Source organism: Salvelinus fontinalis, chromosome 14 (genome assembly GCF_029448725.1).
Source record: "Salvelinus fontinalis isolate EN_2023a chromosome 14, ASM2944872v1, whole genome shotgun sequence".
In the NCBI taxonomy this organism is placed as follows: domain Eukaryota; kingdom Metazoa; phylum Chordata; class Actinopteri; order Salmoniformes; family Salmonidae; genus Salvelinus; species Salvelinus fontinalis.
The window spans coordinates 28,517,915-28,545,236 of NC_074678.1; the positions used below are offsets into that span (position 1 = coordinate 28,517,915).

General features: G+C 40.4%; 3 protein-coding genes across 3 annotated transcripts in view; 2 read left to right on the top strand and 1 right to left on the bottom strand.

Moving 5' to 3' along the window:
* LOC129810572 (RING finger protein 11) overlaps window positions 1-10,297 on the top strand; it is a 38,543-nt gene extending 28,246 nt beyond the window's left edge. The window contains exons 2-3 of the mRNA XM_055861224.1: window positions 1,859-2,028; window positions 4,187-10,297. Coding sequence (XP_055717199.1) covers window positions 1,859-2,028; window positions 4,187-4,358 — 342 coding nt within the window. The 3' untranslated portion in view covers window positions 4,359-10,297. The remainder of the gene's footprint in view (window positions 1-1,858; window positions 2,029-4,186) is intronic.
* A 3,081-nt stretch (window positions 10,298-13,378) lies between these two features.
* On the bottom strand, window positions 13,379-27,181 carry LOC129810574 (cyclin-dependent kinase 4 inhibitor C-like). The gene is made up of 4 exons (XM_055861227.1): window positions 27,093-27,181; window positions 17,383-17,534; window positions 16,468-16,594; window positions 13,379-14,764 (listed from the first exon to the last, which is right to left on the bottom strand). Exons 1-4 carry the CDS (start codon window positions 27,093-27,095, stop codon window positions 14,405-14,407), a joined length of 642 nt encoding a protein of 213 aa, XP_055717202.1. The 5' UTR covers window positions 27,096-27,181; the 3' UTR covers window positions 13,379-14,404.
* faf1 (Fas (TNFRSF6) associated factor 1) overlaps window positions 27,124-27,322 on the top strand; it is a 79,984-nt gene continuing 79,785 nt past the window's right edge. The window contains exon 1 of the mRNA XM_055861226.1: window positions 27,124-27,213. Within this exon, the coding sequence (XP_055717201.1) occupies window positions 27,166-27,213 (48 nt within the window). The 5' untranslated portion in view covers window positions 27,124-27,165. The remainder of the gene's footprint in view (window positions 27,214-27,322) is intronic.

Consider the following 27,322-nt stretch of genomic DNA (forward strand, 5'->3'; position numbering starts at 1 on the left):
ATCTGTCCTTCTGCCCCTGAACAAGGCAGTTAACCTACTGTTCCCTGGTAAGCCATCATTATAAATAAGAATTTGTTCTTAACTGACTTGCCTCGTTAAATACAACTTTTTTAAATAAATGCATGTTAGAATCACTTTTGGCAGCGATTAAAGAGTTTTTCTGGGGAAGTCTCTAAGGGCTTTGCACACCAGGTGGATTGTACAATATTTGCCCCTTATTCTTATTTTTTTTTAAAGTCAAGCTGTCACGTTCCTGACCTTATTTCCTTTGTTTTGTCTTTGTTTAGTTGGTCAGGACGTGAGCTGGGTGGGCATTCTATGTTATGTGTTTCTATGTTGGGTTCATTTTCAATTAGCCTGATATGGTTCTCAATCAGGGGCAGGTGTTTTACGTTTCCTCTGATTGAGAACCATATTAAGGTAGGCTGTTCTCACTGTTTGTTTGTGGGTGATTGTTCCTGTGTCAGTGTTTGTGCCACACGGGACTGTTTCGTTTCGTTCCGTTCGTGTGTTCTTTCCTGTTTGTGCGTTCTTTCCTGTTCTTGTTTTATGTTCTCAAGTACAGGTCTGTTCACGTCGATTTGTTATTTTGTCAAGTGTTCTTCGTGTTTGTCTTTCTTTAAATAAATCAAGATGTATTCACACTACGCTGCATATTGGTCCGATCCTTGCTCATCCTCAGACAAGGAGGAGGACGAGCGTTACACAAGCTCTGTCAAGTTGGTTGTTGATCATTGCTAGACCATTTTCAAGTCTTGCCATAGATTTAAAGCTGATTTTTAAGTCTAAACTGTAACTAGGGTGCTAAGGAACATTCAATGTCGTCTTGGTAAGCAACTTCAGTGTATATTTGTTATTTTGTCTAAGTAACGACGGGTGTGTGCGCAGGGGTGTAAGCTGATTTGGTGGTGGTGCTCACTCAGAAGTTATGTAGCAAGCTAAGGTGACAACAATGCCTGCCATGGATGTTTTCCAGTTTCTTTAAATGTTCAAAATCATAGTGTAAGAACACTTTTAAATCCTCAAAGGATAACTTTGAAAGCGAGTCATTTTTGGCTGGCCACAGCAGTCAACTAGCTAGCTGTAGCTGTTTAGCTTTCTAGCAAATTCACTCATTTGCTTGTAAACAATTAAGAAGCTATTTAGCTACCACATGTTCCTATCAAACTGTCAACAGAGTAGCTAGCAAGCAACAAGCTATGCCAAATAACAGTCTAAAAACCACTTGAGGGCAAATAAATTAGATTTGACTGTTCAGACACAAGTCACATGGCCAGGAATCAGATTTCTGTATGACTTCAAGCCACTTACGAAGGGGGTTTGAAATGTGGCTTGAAATATCTGATTCTATGTGCTTTTTGGCTGTTTAGACTGCAGGAAGAATATCAAATTGGAATCGGATGTGCAAAAATAATAGGATTTGAGTCACTTCAAACGGTCCAAAGTGAACACGGCTTAATAGCTTACGCTGCCCTTGCCAATCACTCCTTTCATTGGTAACAGATTTCAATAGGACACTTTGTCTTGCATTTTCTCAATTACAGTAATTTGAACTGAAACGCCCATGTTCCCCTTTTTAGAGTGAAAGTGCTCTGACTTGGGAAAGATTGCCACCTGCTGGCTCTAATTTCAAACCACCTCTGATATACTCATTCTAGTTGCACTACAGTGAAACTCTTTACTCCAGTCAGCACTTAACTTGGTCGTTTGAATGTAAACAGTGTAATGGCCTTGTACGTTATATTCACAATAAACAAGGTTTTTCAACGTGGGTGTTTTCACTAATACCCTCTGTGTTACCTAGGCCTATTCTCAGGCCTCTAAGTGCAAGTTCATATGTGTCGTTGTGCCCATGCAGGAGCAGCCCTATGTGCCAGTGTACCACCCCACGCCCAGTCAGGCCCGCCTGGCCAGCCATCTAACAGAGGAGGAGCAGGTCCGCATTGCCCAACGCATCGGCCTCATACACCACCTCCCCAAGGGAGTGTACGACGCTAGCAGGGACGGCTCCGAGAAGAAAATCAGAGAGTGAGTACCACCGGCAACAGCACTCAAACACAACACATCTCCAAGCATTAAAACACTTATGTTGTAATTGTGTTGGATTAATGTGCCTCGTACTGAATGGAAATGGGCATCTGCGTTACCTCTGTATGCACATGCACATCGGGTATTTCCATGTAAAAGACCCCATGAGGACCAAGATGTGAAGTTCATGGGAGCCTATCAAATGAAAGCTAAGAGTTTATATTTTGGGGAAATGAAGCCATAGATCCATTTTCCATCTTAAATATTTGGCATAAGTTATTTCTGGATAAACATCTTCCAGACAAAGTCAAATAAGGAATTAGAAATACATCAAAACACATTGTTGATGTAAAGTCCGTTGGCAACTAATATCAACACTTATATTTAGTTTTGGAGAAATTGTTTGCCTTCTGTAAGTTTAAGAAATATTGCCTTGTGCCTTGTAAATCCGTAATCAAAAACTCACATATCTATAAGATATTTTCACAATTCTCTACCTCATGAGAGAGGATAATGAAATTTCACAGATGTAACAAGTAAAGTGAATTAGTTATAGTGCTTTTTCTTTTTGTTTATTCATTTTTTTGCTTATGAATTATTAAAGGTATACTTTGGTATTTTGGTATGCTAGTGGATACCCATAGACTTCTAGTCATTGTGCTAACACTAGTTAGCATTGGCTCATGAAACTACCTCTAACTTCCTTCATACTGGACACAGAGACATAAAGATGGCATCCACAAGTTCATCTGACTCTGGGGAAGTAGATAAAGGGCCTCGTTGCCAAAATTTCAAAGTATCCCTTTAAGTGATTAAAATTCATAATTTTGTTACCAAATCGGTAACATAATTACAAAAAAATCTGTAATGGAATTACCGCAACTGAATTGGCTTCAATGGGAAATCATAATAGTCACAAACCACAGTTGGGTCCCCTGCTACTTTCCTCCCCCCATGTTCAGCTCGTATCTGTTTTTTCTTTCTCTTTCTGTCATCTGGTGGTCAAACCAAGAGTGTTATAACGGTCTGAGTGTAGACAACTCATCCCTCTCGCTCTCTCTCTGCTTCTCTCTCTCACTCTCCATTTGTCACCTTTCCTAGCTCTTACTGACACCTACCCATGAGCTCCCTCTCTTTCCATCGAATGTAACCAGCATCCTCACACTGAGCAGTGACCGTCACCGGATGCCCATGGATGTTAAAAAGTAGTTGCAATTTGGTCCACCCTGGCCTTGATTTCAATGTCCACAGACAGACTGGACTGGACTCAATCTGAACCTACCATAGGCGTATGTTTCACAAGTTTGGAGAGCACAGTACAGTACACTACAGTGAGTAGAGCACAGTAGAGTACAACACAGTACACTACAGTAAAGTAAAGTGCAGTACAGTAGAGCACACTACTGTAGAGTACTGTATAATGTACTGTACTGAACTATACTGTACTTTACTGTAATATACTGAACTCTGCTGTACTGAACTCTACCCTACTCTACTTTATTCTGCTGTGTTGTGCTGTACTGTACTGCAGTGTATTTGACTGTGCTGCACTGTGATGTCCAAACATGTGAAACATGAGGAGAAGGACATTCATATCCATAATTATGCATTGCTGTGTATTACAGATAAGGGACCCATGATATAATTACGTTACCGTACATATGTTCCCGGGTGTTAATCCACTTCACTTAATGTAGTTCAAAGCCCAAAATATATGTTTTCTAACTCAAGGTGTCGTGTCATAGCTGACACCCCATTCTTTCTGCAGACATACTTGAATCTTAATTCGGGCAGATATTTAAGAGTTTTTGTAAAAACATGGTCGCTTAAAAACCTGAGGGAGATTTTACCGTAATTCTGTTACCAAAGTTGGCATCTGTACATTTCTTCCACAAAATTTGTTTTTGTAAAATATTCTACGGAAATTGATCAAAGTAGTTGTATGGTTTGTTAACTTTGAAATAATATTTGTTTGTTTGGCATACATTTTAAAGTGAAAAAACTGGTAACGTAATTATGTTACGGTGGACTTGCCCGATCACTTACTGGTGCTGAATGTCAATTTGTAATAAATGAAAATTCTGCATAAGATAGGTAGGTAGATACAACTTCTTTCTAAATCCCACATGATACAAACGTTGTCTCCCCATCTGTGTAGGTGTGTGATTTGTATGATGGACTTTGTGTATGGAGACCCCATCCGGTTCCTGCCCTGCATGCACATCTACCACATGGACTGTATAGATGACTGGCTGATGCGCTCCTTCACCTGCCCCTCCTGCATGGAGCCAGTGGATGCTGCGCTGCTCTCCTCCTACGAGACCAACTGAGACACAACAGCACCACCGCTACCACCCCTGCACACTGTTGTGACTTACTCCCGCATTCCACCTATGCGGCCCCCTCCAGCATCCTCATGACCCACAGACAGCACCTCCAACAACGGGGAGGGTCACAGCCTCTGGGAGCAGTTGAGGGCTGTGTGGTGGTGCTGTGGAGGCGATGGATGGCTAACACAGAGAGGGGGCCTCTACCTTCTGGCCTGGCCTGCTGGACAGGAAAGCCCAGGCTGGGGGAGGACTGTGGATACTGGTGATCAAGACTGCCTCTTACTGTCATATATCACCCTCTGTCCACAGCCAGAATTCTCCTCTCTCTCACTACCACACTGTTGTCGTAAACGGCCACGCTAGAAGGGAGGGGAAGGAAAGAAATGCCTTAAAACTCTCTAGAAATACAGATATATGCAAAGATCTCTTGCAAGGAGGTGATTCACTGGCTTTCCTCTCCTTAACATTGTGTTCAAGTCAGAACCTCTGTTCTACCAGTCATCTTAAGGGCTCATTGGATTCGTTTTACTAATACAGAGGAGCAAACTATTAATGCACATGTACACAAATCAGAAGAACTTCCACTTATTTTCTAGCCTCAGTGGAAGAGTTCAGCATATGCTTACAAAATATTTGAATAGAAACACTTAATTTTCTCATATTCAGTATCCGCAACATGATTGTTTCAACACAATGGTAGCTTTGTTTTCCTGAAGTTGACACTGTATCCTTAATTGGTGAGTTTCTTAGACTAATGATCAGTCAAAAACTGATCATATTGGAAGCAGAGGTTTGTTGGTCTGCTAGAGGTTGGTCACAATGTGTTTTTGATCAAAGTACTCTTGTTTAGCACAGTCTTTCTAGACTGCACATCACGTTTCATACCAGAGATATTCAACCTTCAATTCACTCCATTCAGAACAAGTGTCTTAGTCATATTACCAAGACCATATGATTTATCATAATTAGGCCCCTGTGTTTTGGTTGATCATGTCACATGACCTGGATTTTAACTTTTTATTTTTTAGCCTTTTCCAGAAATTAGAATTTAGATTAAACATGAAAGCAATTGTCTAAGGATGGAGCTGGTACATCTGACATAAAAAGTTTGATGAAAAAGCTTTAAATAATGGTTGAAATCCAGGTCATGTGACATGATTAACCAAAACACAGGGCCCTAGTTCATAATGCATACACACAAGTCATTCAGTTAATTTCAATGAATTAAGTCACATGCCCTAGTGTTTATTTATTAGTTCAACATATGAATCATCACGTTGTTGTGCAAGAGGTTTGGAAATGAGTGTGCTAACCACCTCAAATCCTTAGATGTTTGTGTTCGTCTGCATCTGTCTGAGCACGTGTGTTTCTTCATCCTACTTGTAAATAATGTTGTTTTTCCAAGACTTTCCTGATTTTCATACTTAAATATAGAAAAAAATCCTAATGTATTATAATAACATACTGGGAAAACAAACTATTCAATCAGCACAGTTCGCTGTAACCAATAGTTAATAAATAATGGGTGTGGTTTTGGTCATGTTATGTTGCTGTATTTTGACTGGCTCCAATTAAATGTAAATGTTTATTTAAATTTTATTTTAAATGGGGGCAAGGTATCTTTCATGTTAAGTGATCATTTTGCGACATTTAATAAAAGTATTTTAGATGTACTTTGTTAATTGAAAACCTGTTCTCTCATAGTTGGGAAAAATATGCAAATGTTCCATAAATTACTATGAAAGCATAAAATGTTGATCTATTTTGTTAGTTCGAAGTTTTTGGATGTGAAGAGCGGTATATTATCTATTTTACAAAGGAAGTAATGTAGTAACTTGTTATCGCTGTTTTCTCCTCATCCCAGACATTGAATTCACCACCGCCAGCTCTCTTTGGCATTCAGAGGGCTAGTCACATTCGTAATAATTGACAGATCTTTGATTTTCTCAGTGGAGGTAGAAAACATGCCTTCAGTGATCATTAGTCCACTGTTGATACAGTCCCAAAAGGTTTTCAAGAAGCAAAGTGTCACTTGCCACATCATTATGATGATGCAAAATGCATTATTTGTTATGAAACGCACAAGTGTGATGATGTGGCAGGTGACACTTTGCTTCTTGAAAATCCTATGTATTGAAAACTTGACAGCTGATATGCAAAACATTTTGGGACCGTATCAACAGTGGGCTAATGGAAAAAAATCACCAGAAGATAGTGTTTGTGTGGATTTTTCCTTAAATCTTTTAGTTTTATTTTGATCTCCATTCAATGTGGAGTTCCATTCCCTTAGGTCTTATGAGATGGAGGTTGATTAGCTCCCAGGCTGGCATGGGACCCATATTATCTCAAAGAGATGAGGGGAGTGAAAATGGATCCCAGACATGACTTAGGAATGGCCTGGTCGTTGCCGATAAGTTTTAAGGACACTAGAGATGGTGGGAATACTGAAAGATGAAGCAACAATGAGATTGTGTACTTCAAATTATCCAAAGCCCCCAACAGCATAAATTACAGGAATGCACTGCAAGACTAGAAGATATACAATACCAATCAAAAGTTTTAGAACACCTACTCAATCTAGGTTTTTTAATACTATTTTCTACATTGTAGAATAATAGTGAAGAGATCAAAACTATGAAATAACACAAATGGAATCATGTAGTAACCAAAAAAGTGTTTAACAAATCAAAATATATTTGAGATTTGAGATTCTTCAAAGTAGCCACCCTTTGCCTTGATGACAGCTTTGCACACTTGGCATTCTCTCAACCAGCTTCATGAGGTAATCACCTGGAATGCATTTCAATTAACAAGTGTGCCTTGTTAAAAATGAATTTGTGGAATTTCTTTCCTTAATGGGTTTGAGCCAACCAGTTGTGTTGTGACAAGGTAGGGGTGGTATACAGAAGATATCCCTATTTGGTAAAAGACCAAGGCCATATTATGGCAAGAACAGCTCAAATAAGCAAAGACAAAGGACAGTCCATCATTACTTTAAGACATGAAGGTCAGTCAAACCTGAAAATTTCAAGAACTTTGAACGTTTATTTAAGTGTAGTTGCAAAAACCATCAAGCGCTATGATGAAACTGGCTCTCATGAGGACCACCACAGGAAAGGAAGAACCAGAGTTACCTCTGCTGCAGAGGATAAGTTCATTAGAGTTACCAGCCTCAGAAATTCCAGCCCAAATATTTTTTTATTTTCACCTTTATTTAACCAGGTAGGCCAGTTGAGAACAAGTTCACATTTACAACTGCGACCTGGCCAAGATAAAGCAAAGCAGTGTGACACAAACAACAACATAGAGTTACACGTGGAATAAACAAACGTACAGTCAATAACACAATAGGAAAAAATCTATATACAGTGTGTGGAAATGAGGTAAGATTAGGGAGGTAAGGCAATAAATTGGCTGTAGTGGCGAAGTAATTACAATTTAGCAATTAAACACTGGAGTGATAGATGTGCAGAAGATGAATGTGCAAGTAGAGATACTGGGGTGCAAAGGAGCAATAGTAAATAAATAACAATACGGGGATGAGGTAGTTGGATGGGCTATTTACAGATGTGCTATGTACAGGTGCAGTGATCTGTGAGCTGCTCTGACAGCTGATGCTTAAAGTTAATGAGGGAGATATGAGTTTCTAGCTTCAGTGATTTTTGCAATTCGTTCCAGTCATTGACACCAGAGAACTGGAAGGAAAGGCGGCCAAAGGAGGAAAAGGCTTTGGGGGTGACCAGTGAAATATACCTGCTGGAGCGCGTGCTACGGGTGGGTGCTGCTATGGTGACCAGTGAGCTAAGTTAAGGCGGGGCTTTACCTATTACCTAGCAAAGACTTATAGATGACCTGGAGCCAGTGGGTTTGGCGACGAATATGAAGCGAGGGCCAGCCAACGAGAGCATATACAGGTCGCAGTGGTGGGTAGTATATGGGGCTTTGGTGACAAAACGGATGGCACTGTGATAGACTGCATCCAATTTGCTGAGTAGAGTGTTGGAGGCTATTTTATTAATGATATCGCCAAAGTCAAGGATCGGTAGAATAGTCCGTTTACGAGGGTATGTTTGGCAGCATGAGTGAAGGATGCTTTGTTGCGAAATAGGAAGCCGATTCTAGATTTAATTTTGGATTGGAAATGCTTAATGTGAGTCTGGAAGGAGAGTTTACAGTCTAACCAGACACCTAGGTATTTGTAGTTGTCCACATATTCTAAGTCAGAACCGTCCAGAGTAGTGATGCTGGACAGGTGGGCAGGTGCGGGCAGCGATCGGTTGAAGAGCATGCATTTAGTTTTACTAGCATTTAAGAGCAGTTGGAGGCCACGGAAGGAGAGTTGTATGGCATTGAAGCTCGTCTGGAGGTTAGTTAACACAGTGTCCAAAGAAGGGCCAGAAGTATACAAAATGGTGTCGTCTGCTTAGAGGTGGATCAGGGTATCACCAGCAGCAAGAGCAACATCATTGATGTATACAGAGAAAAGAGTCAACCCGAGAATTGAACCCTGTGGCACCCCCATAGAGATTGCCAGAGGTCCGGACAACAGGCCCTCCGATTTGACACACTGAACTCTGTCTGAGAAGTAGTTGGTGAACCAGACGAGGCAACCATTTGAGAAACCAAGGCTGTTGAGTCTGCCGATAAGAAAATGCTTCACAGTGTTCAAGTAACAAGAATCTCAATATCAACTGTTCAGAGGAGACTGCATGAATCAGGCCTTCATGGTCAAATTGCTGCAAAGAAACCACTACTAAAGTATACCAGTAAGAAGACTTGCTTGGGCCAAGAAACATGAGCAGTGGCCATTAGACCGGTGTAAATCTGTCCTTTGGTCTGATGAGTTCAAATTTTAGATTTTTGTTTCCAACCGCCGTGTCTTTGTGAGGCGCAGAGTAGGTGAACGGAGGATCTCACTTGTAGTTCCCACCGTGAAGCGTTAAGGAGATGGTGTGATGGTGTGGGGTTGCTTAGCTGGTGACACTGTCTGTTATTTATTTATAATTCAAGGCACACTTAACCAGCATGGCTACTACAGCCTTCTGCAGCGATACGCCATCCCATCTGGCTTGCAATTAGTGGGACTATAATTTGTTTTTCAACAGGACAATGACCCAACACACCTCCAGGCTGTGTAAGGGCTATTTGACCAAGAAGGAGAGTGATGGAGTGCTGCATCAGATGACCTGGCCTCTGCAATCACCCAACCTCAACCCAATTGAGATGGTTTGGGATGAGTTGGACCGCAGAGTGAAGGGAAATCAGCCAACAAGTGCTCAGCATATGTGGGAACTCCTTCAAGACTGTTGGAAAAGCATTCCAGGTGAAGCTGGTTAAGAGAATGCCAAGAGTGTGCAAAGCTGTCATTTTAGTCCTATTCTCCCCTGGGTGTAAAGAGACCAGGAGTTGCACCAACAGTGTTAGGGGTGTGTAGATACTTTGAAGAATCTCAAATATAAAATATATTTTGATTTGTTTAAACCTTTTTGGTTACTACATGATTCCATGTGTTATTTCATAGTTTTGATGTCTTCACTATTATTCTACAATATAGAAAATAGTAAAAATAAAGAAACACCATAGATTTTTTAGTTAACTAGGCAAATCAGTTAAGAACAAATTATTTTTTAATATGACGGCCTACCCCAGTTGTGTGCCTCCCTATGGGACTCACAATCACAGCCGGATGTGATAGCCTGGATTCAAACCAGGGACTATCATCTCTCTTGTACTGAGATGTAGGTCCTTAGACCACTGTGCCACTCAGGAGCCTAACGAATGACTAGGTGTGTCCAAACTTTTGACTGGTACTGTATGTAAGGAGTGTTTGTACAGTATGTGTGTTTGTATAGGTGCCTGTGAGAATTTTCTTTGTAAAGTATACACATGCATATGATATGTACTACAGGCAAATAACAAATATAAACTATGCTATGGGACATGTTTGTGTGTGATTTATTTCATGGTGTCTCAGAATAGAAACTGCTTGGTTTTAGCTAACAAATGTACTCTGGTTTGCAAACCCTTCAATCACAAGCAATGTGTGTTGTTTCTACAAAATGTTATCCTTACATTTCCGGAATTAACCAACCAACCAACAGTTGCACATTGTGAACTTGTAATTGAAAATATGTCCAGTAGAGGGACATGATATTAATTATAAACTTGCCTCCATTGTCAAAACACAACCAATATTTCCAACAGAGTATAAAAAAATTCTAAACTGAATAGAAAAACAACAATCACAATTGCTTTACACAAGACATTGACCTATTTGGTGCAGTGTCCAACTCAGAATTGTAGCACACTTTTATAAGCCAAGTAGTAATCCTAAAGTAGTATTCAAGTAGAAAAACAATAATACATCTGTGTACGTGAGGATTTACATTTTCTACACAATCTGCTTACCGATCCTCCCTGCAGCCATGCGCCACACTGAGAAAGCCTTTGGGAGGAAGCTGCCTTTGATGAAGGCTCTCTTGTCACTCTCCCTAACCAGAATACACTGCTGAAAGAAATAGGAAGTATATATATATATATATCTCCCTAACCCTGTTGTGGTTAGGCGTTCTTTGGCTGCAAGCACTTTTTTCTGAATCATCTCTCGAGAACAAAAGGGAAATATCTCTTTGCCATATCTATGAGAAAGGTAACACATTCAAATTCCAGTGTAGATAGAGGTCATGTTCCAAGAGTTGGGGATGACACGGAGGTCAAAGGCTCTCTGGACACTATTTTCATGTCCAAAAAGTTTTTAGTCCCCTACTCCCCTGGGTGTAAAGAGACCAGGAGTTGCACCAACAGTGTTAGGGGTGTGTAGATGTTGATCAACTCTTAATACAGTGGGCCACAGGGCAACTTAGTGAGACAATCCTGTTAGGAAATCAGACAGTAACAGAGGATGAGTTCGTACATTGTCACTCTCTCTCTTTCTCTCTCTCTTGCTCTTTTTTTTATCACTCTCGTTCTCCCCCCGCCACCCCTCTCTCTCTCTCTCTCTCTGGGATCTAGCTGATTGTGAAAAACATTCAGTGCCAGTTGAAATGTTTGTTGACTTTCGTCACCTTGAACCCTGGATAATGACTAGACAACCCACATCTTACTGGAACTAAATGTCTCCCTTGTAAAGAGACTATATGTGTCTCAATGGGCCTATTACTGGTTAAATAAAGGTTAAATAAATAAAATTGAATAAAATGATTGTTCCACTGCTTTGTGTTTGGATAGAATCGACTGACTCAGTTGCAGAGGCAATGAAACAGCTATAAAGGAAGGAGACATAAGGGGTGACACTGGTATGAGGGTGAGTGAGAGAATGGTCAAAATAAGGTACTGATAAGAGCAATGAATCATAGTAAGGATGTCTAAAGATATGGGGAAAATAAACATGGTTTATTTATTATTAATGAGCCCATGTGGAATCTCAATCAGGGTTATCAATGTATTTTCTATCCAAACCATGTTTAGGGTCATCACTTTTAGATGCAACTTCCTTCCAATGCGCACCAGAAGTTCTCAACAGTAATACTGTATCATATTTCAATATTCATCATGCGTCATACACCCCCCCCCCCCCCCCCCCCCCCGCCACACCCCCCTCTTGCGCGCTCAAGTTGTGGAGAACTGTTTGACAGTGCAGAATTGGCAGAAATCCAGGAGTATCTGAAAAACAGCCTATTTAAAATCAATAACCATTATACACGTTCTGACATCCTTTCATGGACAGGATTCCTACATTTGTCATTTCAAACCATATCAAATCTAGCCTACATCTGAATCGACTGCGCTGCAGGACAACCGGGAAGATTAACTAATAATTACATTCAATCGGATACCTACCTGACTACTTGTGTCTTAGTGACTGTATCCCGATTTATTAAAGTTGTCTCTTCGCTTTGCTTGCAATAATTATTCAACTTGTTTAAGCGACAACACGGTGAGACGCACACAACCAGGAAGAAGCCAAACAGATAGTTATATTAGCTATTACATAGTCATTCACAGTTTGACTACACTGATATTTATGCACTGTGTTTTCTTCTAATAAATATTAACGTTTTCTCGCTTTTGAAAGAAAAATAGCATTGCTATTCAAAGCGCCAAAATTCGAAAATATGACCATCGGACAAAAAAAGGACATGTTCCTCCTACTCACCTAACGGTTGTAGGCTATGGTTTTGCTTTTTTCCATGTGGCCTGCACAAGCGTGTGATTGTTTGAAGTTCGTGTTTTAACGTTCATTGCACTGTCAATTTGCAAAGGAATAACAATATATATAAGAATTATATAAGAATCGCCTGTCTAAGTGGTGAGTGGCCTATAATTTCATGCAGATATTAATATAATGTTTACATACCCTACATTACTCATCTCATATGTATATGCAGGCTGGTATGTGACAAATACAATTTGATTTGATTTTGATTAGATTTGAGATATTATTAGTGTTGGTTATATATCAAATAATGTTGTCCAACATGTGCCATAATCGCATCTGAAGTATCCTATAAGTATTACTGTAATTGTAAGTGAGGCATGCCGAGATGATGTACTGATTCAAAGTCTGTTTGAATGTGAAATTAGGGTGGCCTATAGACAGACATTCGATGGCTTGAATAGCCCCATAAAATAAAGCAACTCTATAGTCACATCAAAACTAACATTATATGATTTCATAATCACACTGATATTACTAGACACTCAATTCAGAAGTAACGGGGATGTCATATAGCCCATGTTTGGATATGAGTAACAATATTTTGCAGCATTTTTCATTTTGAACAGTGTGTAGGCTATTTACGCTCCAGCACAGATATTTAATTCCAATATATAGGCCTACTTTCAATAGCCTATATTTTCCTCTAATGACTGAGTAAAGGAAAGGCTATAGTGTAATGCACAATTATTCATGTGGGTGCATTGATCACAACTGTAGTGCTGAGTAGCCTAGGCTATCATGAAAGCATGGGGATCTAGATAAAAAGGTCAAATGCTAAAAGAAAAACGACAAAACTATCGAATAATCAGTGGACAACTGAATTTATTCGTCTCACAAATGACAACAGTGCAAAACATTGATTAGCAATATTCAAATAGAAGACAATACAGAAAGATGACGGCCGTCAACCTTCTATTTCAACCAAATTTTGACCTGACACGCCAATCAGAAAATGAAACAAACAGGTTAAACAATGCAGACCTGTAGTCAGTTGCTGTCTTTGGTACAAAATAAAACGTCAATATTAGCAAACGCATACTTTCACAGTTCATTACAAAATGTACTTGTTTCCCTATTTACAAAGTGCAAATAAAATCGAAGAGAATCGCCACATCAGTCAGGCTACCATTAGATTGGTCATTTATTACCAATGGTATGCATGGAAAAGGAGAAGAAATGTATAGGCTACAGCTTTTTAGTCAAAATATCATGAGTTTAATTAACCATGACAAATGGGACAAAATAAGACATTTGCTATGGTGCACAAGAGTGCAATGGATGAATAGGGCATCTTTTTAAATTGTTACAGCCTAGAGAAGTTAAACGATACAATGTTGTTCATTTCATTTGAAATGGTCGTTATAGCCTACTAAACCCATCTCAAATTCAGTTATTATATTATTGGGATTGAATTGAATTTGAAAGACAAATTTCTCTTCACTTTAACCAGCCATTAGGCTTATGCCACTATAGGCAACATCCCAAAACGCAAGATCATGTTGCCACTCGAGATGTTGAGTTGTTAGGGAAATGTTGTGGCCTAAAAGTTTTAAATTGATTAAAATTATTGTTATAGTTCCAGTTGCATATAATCTTGTCACATTTGTTTCGCAATGGAGCAAACTGGAGTCAAAACCTATATGGAATGTGTTCTTATCAGGTTACAAGGAAACGTAACTGGACCTGAGTTCATGATAGCCTTTATGGTTGAAATTGAGGCTGTCATGTCTGAAAACATCCAAACACATTGTAACAAAGGAGAGGTAGATTACATGTTTGCTACTCTATCTCCACCTCTTTATCCCAGTTAGGATTGTGGCATGTATATTCATAAATTAATGTGCGCCTGAATGTATTGCGCAATGGATACTCTATTGTTCATAGTCGCCAAATCATAAGGTGTATGGCCTCCGGAGTTGTGCCTTGCGGCGTCCTTCGTACAACCAACAAGGAGCTGAACCACATCAAGATAGCCTTCTCTTGCGGCTAGATGCAATGGAAGATTGCCGTCGTTGTCCAAGAGGTTGACGTCTGCGCCATGATCTATCAGGACGCGTAGGGTGTCCACGTATCCATCCCTTGCAGCATCATGAGTGATAGTGAGACCCCTGACATGGTCGCGCACGTTTGGATTTGCGTTCGCCCTCAGCAACGCCTCCGCGATGGCTGGGTTACCAAGTTTCATCACCTGTAAAATATAATGAGAAGAGGGATAGAGCAGGATAATTACACACAAGTAATAATATAAAGACAAAATGTACCCTATAGGAAGTAAAAGCTACGGTTTTAATAGAAAATATAAATCGTTTAGGAATATGTTGCAGAGACACAGGTCTAGATTTACACCTATGTTTTCATAAGGAATGATCAAAAATAAATCGAACCCACAAAAATATTTATGGGATATAATTTATTATCTTAACCTTTTTTATTCTTCTTCAGACCTAAATGCTGTAGACCAACGTCTGATACGTCTGATAAACAGCCGTACACTTAATTAAATCATAGAGCCTTAGTTGATCATCAGTACATAACTAAGTTTCATGATAGGCCTATATATTTTTCATTTGGAAGAGAGGAGCGATACAAATAGCTTATTACAGTTTTGTGACAGTATTTTGTAGTATGACATAGTTTTGTGTCATAGGCCTACTTAAATTATCATTTTTTAAATAAGGTCAAGCTTTGAGCGCTTTGAATAAAGTATGCCAATTTGTAAATTGTCATTATACATTCAACAAGCTAAAGCAACTTGTTCTAAATCTCTCAAAAACGTGTGTTATGGTTCAGTCAATGAACCATACTTGAACCACTTTTAGCATTTTCATCTGTGCCCTGTGCCCTATGACATGGTAAGAGATTAGCCTATCTGAAAATCTATGCAGCATGGTCATATGAACAGGCTGTCCAAATCAACCAAGTCTTTCACAATCTGCAATTTGTTCGTTTTTCCTATTAGTTTGATTGTGTAATTTGACAACACAATGAACGGTAGTTACATTCCTATAGCAAACCTCGCATTTTGGGACTCCCATGTGGTACAAGGAAGTTATTCAAAGGTATCGATCGGTCAGGGGGGTAACAATACAAGCAAAGCAATACCGTATAAGTTCTCAACCACCATCATTTAAGTATGAGATGAAAAAACAGATCATTTTAACTACAGGTCTATAATTCGAGAAATATTCTTGTTGAAAACTATTCGCGTTTTCATAGGCCTATTTGAGTGTGCATGCGGGCCCAAAGTGGTGCATGGGGTCATGCAGGGTCTTGATGTTTCTATATTATTTTCTTTATCACTACTGATCAATGATCTAAGGCACACATCATTCTTAAAAATACCAAAACATAATCAAATTATTCAACGAGTTTTCATAGTGAACCCATGTGAATCACCAGCTTCATTAAGAAATATAAAGCTGCTAAACTTTTAGCCTACAGAATGTGTAAAACAACAACATTACATTGCATTTAGAGTGTTGTATTCTGTATTTCACGTCTCTGGTAAATCATATATAAATCATTCATCTACATTGGGTTTTTTAGTGGTTCAGATAGTGTTACTAAATGAAGGCCTATAAGTCACTTTAAAGCCCTCTAATTCCATAAATCATACAATAAAATATGACATCCAACATAGTAGTCTATGCTTTATAAGGTCTTGAAAATCACTTGGATTTTTTCAAGTAAGTCCAAGTTACAGAAACTGTATAGCCTCTTAATACCTTTACCACTTTGTCACCAAAGCACACCGTTCAGTCTATTTTACATTATGTCAATGCACAAATATGCTAAGATGTTGTAGTTTAAGTTGAAATCGATCATATAACTTCTGAATAGACTGAATAATGAATTTATAGATTTAGGCTTCATATCAAATGCTTTACCAACCTGTAACGGTGTCCTGCCGAATACATTGTTTGCATTAACATCTGCTCCGTTCTGTAATAACATCTCAACTTTTGCCAAGTCTCCTCTCGCAGATGCACTGCTCAGTCTGTTTGCCTCTCCAGTCATTCTTGGTGGACGAAAACAATAAAGAGAATAAGGTTATATAATACAGGTTAAAAACCTTGATAGGCCTCCTCTGTATATGCTTGATTTTGGTGGTAAGTCTTGGTTGTGACACAAGGCACTGCTAAAGTGTAGTAAATAGTCTGTAGCCCTCTAAAAGAAATTGGTAGGCTACACTGCCAGGGTCCGCCTCCCTTTTTAATGCCATCCCACTGTAACAACTCGCTTCGGCACGGAAAACAACAGGGATGTCACGCCATTTCTAACTCAAATTCATGGTCATCATCACCTTCCTTAAAAATATATATTTTCATCACGTTGGATTGGTGTTTGGGATATCCAGTAGTGGACCAAGACGCACGAAGTTGAAAAATGTAAAACTAATTCCAATCGTCCAGCTGCAGAGTTGACGTTCATATTTATTATTGATCCCCGTTCACGTGCAGTCGGTAACATTTGAGATTCTAAAATAGAGTTAATGGATATTCCCCATGTTTATGTATAGACTAGACCGGTGTTAATCCAGATTATTTTACCCAACTCTGCAGGTAGCAAAACCTACTCTCATTAGATTTTAACCTATAGCCTGATAATGTATTCTAAATGCAGGGGGGGGGGGTATGTCCATGAAATGATATCATCTAACAGTTACAACGCATTAGGCTACAACTCACATTCAATGTCCAATTCGACCTTGAGTAAAAACCCATATTAAACTATTCTGTTTCATAGACAGCCTACTCCGTTCGATAGTCTACTTCACTCTGGGACTGACAATATAGATTAGCCTACAGGTGCAACTCCTCTGCAACTCCCCAAAATGCTGGTCTGCTGCTCTCAAAAGCGTTGCCTATGTCCTGCAACTGTATCCATGGCTGCCGCTTCGATAAGGGCTTGCAACTTTGTAGCGTCTGATTGCCGACTTGCTCTCTCACCAGTCCCCGCTGAGAAAGAGAAGAAAAAAATATTCTGACAACGTTAGGTTATCCAATGACATTTGGAGAGATGCTTGTTCAGACTTTTATGTAAACTTCCCGCCCATTTTCAAATGATGATACTTGGTCTGGATATCGTCCTTCTTTTGGTTCATTAATAGTAAAGAGTTTGTTCAGACAGTGCGCGGGAACAGTTTCGTCATTTGATAAGCAACGTTCTCTTCTTCCACTTAGCACAATGTAGCAGTATAGGCGACCATCTGTTACAATTAATAGTTAGGCTACTAAACTTTTGTAAAGGTGGGTAAATAAAAATAAACCACACCACGGAGTTTACGGGACTTAGTAGCGTTTCAAGTTCAGCCTGCAATAGGCATATGCCGGGTAGGTGTAGCCTAGTCGTGTAGGAATATTAAACAGAAAAGCTTGCACGATTTTCGATTTATAGCCTAGCCTTCATATAACAATCCCCTACTTACTAGATACAACACCTCAGCATCATTTGTTGAACGAGTTCACTCATTCGATTGGTTGGCAGTCAATATTTAGATGGAGGAAAAACGCTGGTTTTGACATCACTTATTTTTGAAATACAGAGCCATACGCCCACATAACAGTCGATGAGAGCAAGAGAAGGAGGGCGGGACAAAAAAGGCTGCAGTTGTGACGATAGCCTGGGCTTCTTTCCCGGTTGTAAAATCACATTTTCATAACCGACAAATGCCACGGAGTGTTGTTCTAGGACAGTTAATATTGCTTTCTGGTTAGTCTTCTTAGCGCTCTCTGGCAAAAACAACAACGATAGCCTAAATCATAAGCATGATTCGTCTGCTATGAGGTCTGTATGCCTAGATGATGTATTGAAAGATCAGTCTTTATAATTTCAACACCCCTTTGGTAAAATGAAGGATGGAAAATATTCATAGGCAGAGCTAGGATGCAAGGAATGATATTCCATGAGATTGATCATTTGAACATATTTTAAAGCTATTGCTTTTATACTACATTGTTAAAAGGCTCAATTGACACAAAAAACAACCGTACATTTTGCGTTACGTTGGGGGGCAGCTGTAGGGCCTATCACACTAAGCACGGACCGACGCAGACGTCTTTTGGATGTATTTCTTTGGTCCTATCTAGACCGCCCGTATTTTTACATTTATTTTATTGGCGCGGTCCGAACCCGCCTTGATTTCAACATTCATAGATTTCTATGTTTGCTTAATCTTTGGTCCGGTTCGGACCGACCTATATTTAACGAGGTAAAGTTGGTTTTATATTCACACATTCGGACATTCAAAAGACATTCGCCAAAATCCATTTAAAAATGTAAAAATCCATAACTAATTCACCGTTTGTCACAGAATCATCAAACTAGATATGATTTATTCTATAAATGTCTAGCATACTTTTACAACTTTTGTTTTGACTAAATATTCCAGTTTGGATTTGATAGAAGGCATGTAGTCTGTCTAGGTCAAAGTTCTAACGAGTCTGTTATACCCTATTAGAAGGGGCCTGGCATAAACTTCTGTATCTTCAGTCATATTAAATTTGATTACAGGAAAAAACTATGGGATGAAGGGGTCAGGCTTGACTAACAAAGAAGACAGGTGGATGGATCAAGAGGACCAACATGGACATTCCACAAGGGACATAAGGAAAACTAAGTGTAATAACATACACTACTGTTCAAAAGTTTGGGGTCACTTAGAAATGTCCTTGTTTTTGAAAGAAAAGCTATTTTTTTGTCCATTAAAATAACATCAAATTGATCAGAAATACAGTGTAGACATTGTTAATGTTGTAAATGACTATTGTAACTGGAAACTGTGATTTTTTTTAATGGAATATCTACATAGGCGTACAGTGGCCCATTATCAAATCAAACTTTATTTGCCACATGGCCGAATACAACAAGTGTTGACTTTACCGTGAAATGCTTACTTACAAGCCCTTAATCAACAGTGCAGTTCAAGAAGAAGAAAATATTTACCAAGTAGGCTAAAAATAAAAGTACAGTGGCACCGGTACCGAGTCAGTGTGCAGGGGTACAGGCTAGTTGAGGTAATCTGTACATGTAGGTGGGGGCGAAGTGACTATGCATAGGTAACAAACAAACAGCGAGTAGCAGCAGTGTACAAGGGGGGGGGGGGGGGGGTGTCAATGTAAATTGTCCGGTGGCTATTTTTATGAATTGTTCAGCAGTCTAATGGCTTGGGGGTAGAAGCTGTTGAGGAGCCTTTTGTTCCTAGACTTGGCGCTCCGGTACTGCTTGCCGTGCGGTAGCAGAGAAAACAGTCTATAACTCGGGTGACTGGAGTCTCTGACAATTTAATGGGCTTTCCTCTGACACCACCTATTATATAGGTCCTGGATGGCAGGAAACTTGGCCCCAGGATGCTCTCGATGGTGCAGCTGTAGAAACCTTTGACGATTTGGGGGCCCTTGCCAAATCTTTTCAGTCTCTTGAGGGAGCCATCTTCACGACTGTCTTGGTATGTTTGGACCATGATAGTTCGTTGGTGATGTGGACACCAAGGAACTTGAAACTCACGACCCGATCCACTACAGCCCCGTTGATGTTAATGGGGGCCTGTTCGGCCCGCCTTTTCCTGTTGTCCACGATCAGCTCCTTTGTCTTGGTCACATTGAGGGAGAGGTTGTTGTCCTGGCACCACACTGCCAGTTCTCATCGTTGTCGGTGATCAGGCCTACCACTGTTGTGTTGTCAGCAAACTTAATGATGGTGTTGGAGTTGTGTTTGGCCACACAGTCATGGGTGAACAGGGAATACAGGAGGGGACTAAGTACACACCCCTGAGGGGCCCCAGTGTTAAGGATCAGCGTGGCAGGCGTGTTGTTGCCTACTCTTACCATCTGGGGGCGGCCCGTCAGGAAGTCCAGTCCAGGATCAGCAACCATCACTCCTGTGTTCGAATGGCACGTTGTGTTTGCCTCACTAGTCCTCAACTGGCAGCTTCATTAAATAATACCCGCAAAACACCAGTCTCAACGGCAACAGTGAAGAGGCGACTCCAGGATGCTGTCCTTCTAGACAGAGTTGCAAAGAAAAAGCCATATCTCAGACTGGCCAATAAAAAGAAAAGATTAAGATGGGCAAAAGAACACAGACACTGGACAGAGATATTGTCAGAGTCGTGTGTATAGGTGGCAGGGAAGTCAGGCACAGGAGAATCAAACTGAGTGTAATGGAGTTATTTAATAACAATAAACGAAACATACTCCAAACACTAAATGTAACAAATAAACAAAGTTGGTACGAGGACGCGTCGCGCACCAATACAAAAACAACACAACACTGAAATAACAAACAATCGCTGACAAGGACATGAGGGGAAACAGAGGGTTAAATACACACCAGGTAATGAATGGGATTGAAACCAGGTGTGTAGGAAGAGAAGACAAAAAAAATGGAACATTTATAATGGATCAATGATGACTAGTTGTCGACCGCTGACGTCGACCGCCGAGCACCGCCCGAATAAGGAGAGGCTTCGACTTCGGTAGAAGTCGTGACAGATATGGCTTTTTCTTTGCAACTCTGCCTAGAAGGCCAGCATCCTGGAGTTGCCTCTTCACTGTTGATGTTGAAACTGGTGTTTTGCGGGTACTATTTAATGAAGCTGCCAGTTGAAGACTTGTGAGGGGTCTGTTTCTCAAACTAGACACTCAAATGTACTTGTACTCTTGCTCAGTTGTGCACCGGGGCCTCACATTCCTCTTTCTATTCTGGTTAGAGCAAGTTTGAGCTGTTCTGGGAAGGGAGTAGTACACAGCGTTGTACAAGATCTTTAGTTTCTTGGCAGTTTCACACATGGAATATCAAATCAAATCAAATGTTATTTGTCACATACACATGGTTAGCAGATGTTAATGCGAGGGTAGCGAAATGCTTGTGCTTCTAGTTCCGACAATGTAGTAATAACCAACAAGTAATCTAACCTAACAATTCCACAACTACTACCTTATACACACAAGTGTAAAGGGATAAAGAATATGTACATAAAGATAAATGAATGAGTGATGGTACAGAACGGCATAGACAAGATGCAGTAGATGGTATAGAGTTCGGTATATACATATGAGATGAGTAATGTAGGGTATATAAACATAAAGTGGCATAGTTTAAAGTGGCTAGTGATACATGTATTACATAAAGATGGCAAGATGCAGTAGATGATATAGAATACAGTATATACATACGAGATGAGTAATGTAGGGTATGTAAACATTATATTAAGTGGCATTGTTTAAAGTGCTTAGTGATACATTTTTACATAATTTCCATCAATTCCCATTATTAAAGTGGCTGGAGTTGAGTCAGTATGTTGGCAGCGGCCACTAAATGTTAGTGGTGGCTGTTTAACAGTCTGATGGCCTTGAGATAGAAGCTGTTTTTCAGTCTCTCGGTCCCTGCTTTGATGCACCTGTACTGACCTCGCCTTCTGGATGATAGCGGGGTGAACAGGCAGTGGCTCGGGTGGTTGTTGTCCTTGATGATCTTTATGGCCTTCCTGTGACGTCGGGTGGTGTAGATGTCCTGGAGGGCAGGTAGTTTGCCCCCAGTGATGCGTTGTGCAGACCTCACTACCCTCTGGAGAGCCTTACGGTTGTGGGCGGAGCAGTTGCCGTACCAGGCGGTGATACAGCCCGACAGGATGCTCTCGATTGTGCATCTGTAGAAGTTTGTGAGTGCTTTTGGTGACAAGCCGAATTTCTCCAGCCTCCTGAGGTTGAAGAGGCGCTGCTGTGCCTTCTTCACAACGCTGTCTGTGTGGGTGGACCAATTCAGTTTGTCCGTGATATGTACACCGAGGAACTTAAAACTTTCCACCTTCTCCACTACTGTCCCGTCGATGTGGATATTGGGGTGCTCCCTTTGCTGTTTCCTGAGGTCCACGTTCCGCTCCTTTGTTTTGTTGACATTGAGTGAGAGGTTATTTTCCTGGTACCATATTCCCAGAGCCCTTACCTCCTCCCTGTAGGCTGTCTCATCATTGTTGGTGATCAAGCCTACTACTGTTGTGTCTTCTGCAAACTTGATGATTGAGTTGGAGGTGTGCTTGGCAATGCAGCAATGGGTGAACAGGGAGTACAGGAGGGGGCTGAGCAAACACCCTTGTGGGGACACAGTGTTGAGGATCAGCGAAGTGGAGGTGTTGTTTCCTACCTTCACCACCTGGGGGCGGCCCGTCAGGAAGTCCAGGACCCAGTTGCACGGGGCGGGGTTCAGACCCAGGGCCTCGAGTTTAATGATGAGCTTGGAGGTACTATGGTGTTGAATGCTGAGCTGTAGTCAATTAACAGCATTCTTACATAGGTATGCCTCTTGTCCAGATGGGATAGGGTATCGTCTGTGGATCTATTGGGGCGGTAAGCAAATTGAAGTGGGTCTAGGGTGTCGGGTAAAGTAGAGGTGATATGATCCTTGACTAGTCTCTCAAATCCCTTCATGATGACAGAAGTGAGTGCTATGGGGTGATAGTTTTGCATTACTCATCTCATATGTATATACTGTGTTCTATTCTACTGTGTCTTAGTCTATGCCGCTCTGATATTTCTCATCCATATATTTATATATTCTTAATTCTGGGCCGGCAGCCTTGCAAGGGTTAACACGCTTAAATGTCTTTCTCACGTCGGCCACGGAGGAGAGCCCACAGTCCTTGGCAGCGGGCCGTGTCGTTGGCACTCAAAGCGGGCATCTCATGTCTCGTGTCTGAGCCGTTGAATTGCGACTCCACTTTGTCTCTATACTGATGTTTTGCCTGTTTGATTGCCTTACGGGGGGAATAACTACACCGTTTGTATTCGGCCATATTCCCAGTCACCTTGCCATGGTTAAATGTGGTGGTTCATGCTTTCAGTTTTGCGCGAATGCTGCCATCTATCCACGGTTTCTGGGTAGGGTAGGTTTTAATAGTCACAGTGGGAACAACATCTCCTATACACTTCCTGATTAACTCAGTCACTGTATTTGTCGATGTTATTGTCAGAGGCTACCTGGAACATATTCCTAGTCCACGTAATCAAAACAATCTTGAAGCATGGATTCCAATTGGTCAGACCAGCGTTGAATAGTCCTTAGCACGGGTACTTCCTGTTTGAGTTTCTGCCTATCGGAAGGGAGGAGCAAAATGGAGTCGTGGTCAGATTTGCCGAAGGAAGGGCGGGGGAGGGCCTTGTAGGCATCCTGGAAGTTGGAGTAGCAGTGGTCAAGTGTTTTAGCAGCGCGAGTACTACAGTCTATGGGTTAATAGAACTTCGGTAGCATTTTCTTCAAATTTGCTTTGTTAAAATCCCCAGGTACAATAAATAAATGCAGCCTCAGGATATGTGGTTTCCAGTTGACATAAAGTCCAGTGAAGTTCTTTGAGGGTTTTTGTGGTATCGGCTTGGGGGGGAATATACATGGCTGTGACTATAACCGAAGATAATTATTTTGGGAGGTAAATAGGTCGGCATTTGATTGTGAGGTATTCTAGATCGGGTGAACAAATCACACCATGAGTAGTTAATCATGAAACATACACCCAAGCCATTCTTCTTCCCAGAGAGATATTTATTCCTGTCTGCACGATGAACTGAGAACCCAACTGGCTGTACAGACTCAGACAGTATATCCCAAGAGAGCCAAGTTTCCGTGAAACAGAGTATGTTACAATCCCTGATGTCTCCTTGGAAGTAAATCCTCGCCCTCAGCTCGTCAACTTTATTATCCAGAGATTGAACATTAGCGAGTAATATACTCGGAAGCGGTGGGTGGTGTGCGCACCTCCTGTGTCAGACTAGAAGTCCACTCCGAGTACCTTTTCTCCGCCGGCAATATTTTGGATCTGCCTCTGGAATCAGTTCAATTGCCCTGGGGGGTATGAACAAAGGATCCAATTTGGGAAAGTCGTATTCCTGGTCGTAATACTGGTAATGCTGGTAAGTTGTCGCTGCTCATATATCCAAAAGTTCTTCCCAGCTATATGTAATAACACCAAAAAATGTCTGGCCTAGTAATGTAAGAAATAATACATTTAAAAACTGTAAAGTTGCCTAGGGGCTAGAGGCACTGCTGCCCTCTCTATAGGCACCCTTTCAGTAAGTGGAATATGTCTGTAAATTAGATAATTGCTATTGTGCTATTACATATTTGGAATCCCTAAATTCTATTTGTTCAGTATAAAAACACAATATATACCATCACACCTCACAAACACTGTAGTGGTGTTATGGGGTATCCAGGGTACATTCAAGTGTCCTTTCAACCTCTCCAAAGTGTCCGAATGTGGTAATTGTACTGTTTTTGCACACTGGATGTGCCTTAAAGTTATTGTTCACTATAAAAACGAATGTCTACAACACCAACTTCTCTTGAACATTGTGGTGGTGTAGGGGGACATACATGGGATATCCAAGTGTTTTCATCATATTTTTCATGCACAAAGATTAAGTCATACATCATCAGATAACATTGGCAGTAGGCTAGATTTGTTCCAACCTAAGCATTCATTTCATACCCCCCATGTAGCTATAGCTCAAACACAGACCAAATCTAAGATGTTTGCTGTTTGGTGAAAACATTGTGTAAAATAAACATTTTCACTTTCAGGGCTGCTGATCAATAACGGTAGGTCACAGGCAGACAAATAAGACATCCTCATTATCTGTGGAGTCCCGGCTTTCGGTGTGAATAAACGTATTCCGTGTTTATTTAGTTTATGCTTCACAGCGCTAACCTGAATGTAGGTAGCAGTCATCTTGAAATGAGGTCTGTATACAGGCATTTGTATGCCCATATATGGTAGTAAGTCACACCAAAGATTATGCACAGATCAATAGCCAAGACACTCATCTTTCCGCAGACACCCTGCTTTTGCAGATAGGGGCTACCGTTCACATACCAGACTGAATTGAATAAAAAATAAAATAATAGGATCCTCAAATATGGAGACTTTACATTTAAGAGGTTTAGGGTTAAACTTTGTGCATACAGTGAAGGCGCAAAGTTACAATGTTGCAGATAGAGAGCCCTCTTGGAGACTTTTTGTGCTTTATACATTGCATTCTATCTGCAACATTCTGAACATTGTGGCAAAATGAACCATAAACATAGAAAATAAAAGAGGCTTCTAGAGGCCAAAAGGCCATTTTAGCATGGGCAGCGCCATTGAGGACTTCCACTATGCTTCCACCATTTTGAAGTAGTCAAAGTAGACCCAGTCAACTTGGTGGGGATTCCTATGGATTGTAGCCTCAATGGCACTGTGCCCATGCTGTCACAGACACTGTAGAAGGGTTAGCTGACAACGTCACAAAAAGGATGTGCACGCTTCAATGGGGAGTTGTTGTGATTCTGGATGGCCAGATAGCTACCAACAATTACAAGAAACTGCCATGTGGTGAATCATAAGTGACTCGTTTGAGCTAGTTTCATATTGTTCTTGATACCATGTCTTGTTTTTTGGTGTTTTGGCTGATTTCATGTCAATGCTAATATGGTTTCATATCAGCTTTCATGTCAATGCTAATATATATATATATATATATATATATATATATATATATATATATATATATATATATATATATATATATATATATATATATATATTTTTTTTTTACCTTTATTTAACCAGGTAACGTAGGCCAGTTGAGAACAAGTTCTCATTTACAACTGCGACCTGGCCAAGATAAAGCAAAGCAGTGCAACACAAACAACAACACAGAGTTACACATGGAATAAACAAACGTATAGTCAATAACAGAATAATAATCTTAGCCAACCCTGTCTGTTTTTCCCCATAGTTGCTCACTAGTCGGTTGTGTTGCTAAACATCCAACCCGTCTATAATAGAGAAATAGTAATGGCGTCTTTTTGTAGGCACTAACTCCGCTATGGTTCATTGAACAAAGCCTATTGAGAAAATGAATGGCGTTTCAGTAGGGTTTTTGGATAAACACTGAAAATAAGGTCTGTGGTAGCCTAAACACTGGCTTAGGAGATCTTATATGTTTTGTTCTATGAGATAATGTTAATCAGCTAACATCAGTTTTTGTGAATTTTGAAGAATGTATGTTATTTAAAAAAAGCACATAAAGGCTTCATAATTCATAGTCATGTTAACTGGCTACTATTATCTCATAGAACAAAACGTATAAGATATCCTAAGCCTGTTAACTTAAGACCTTATTTTCTGCGTTTATTGCAAAATCATATTATTTCCCCAATAATTTTTCATATGGCGATAGCTGAAACAACCAGACCTAACTATTTTCCGGGTTTTAGGACTACAAGTTGGCGAGCTCTATGGCACATATTTAAAGATGAGTCCTCTATCAATCTCTATTACGTTATCCCACTTTGCGATTGCCGTAAAGAGAAGACAAAGCCGTGAATACCAACCAGAAAAAAAAAAGTGACGATAACAGAGAATTGAAATCCATTTAAGTCGTAAAACCCAACCCAAAGTGCGGCATTTGCAACTTACATAGCTGCCGCATATATATGTATTGAGTTTACTTAAGCAGATATTTACATGATATCGTACTCACCATTTGCTTGAGTGAGTGAGGCGAGAAAGCAAGCGATAGCTAGACGAAGAATAGCGTTTAAGCAGTCACTGCGATGGCCTCCGATAGCATGGACAGAGAAATGATTCTTGCTGACTTTCAGGTGGGTTCCGACTTTCCAAAACGATCTAGATTGCTAGTTTAATTATGTTGAACCTTAACGTTAAACAATAGGCAGTGTTAACGTCAACAGCAATGTCTCGTCAGCTGAC

Coding starts and splice junctions, on each gene's coding strand:
- LOC129810574 (XM_055861227.1), bottom strand. Junction 16,595..17,382: donor GTTGCAGAGGAGTTGCACCT/GTAGGCTAATCT, acceptor TCGTCCACCAAG/AATGACTGGAGAGGCAAACA. Junction 14,765..16,467: donor TCGGCAGGACACCGTTACAG/GTTGGTAAAGCA, acceptor TATATTTTACAG/GTGATGAAACTTGGTAACCC.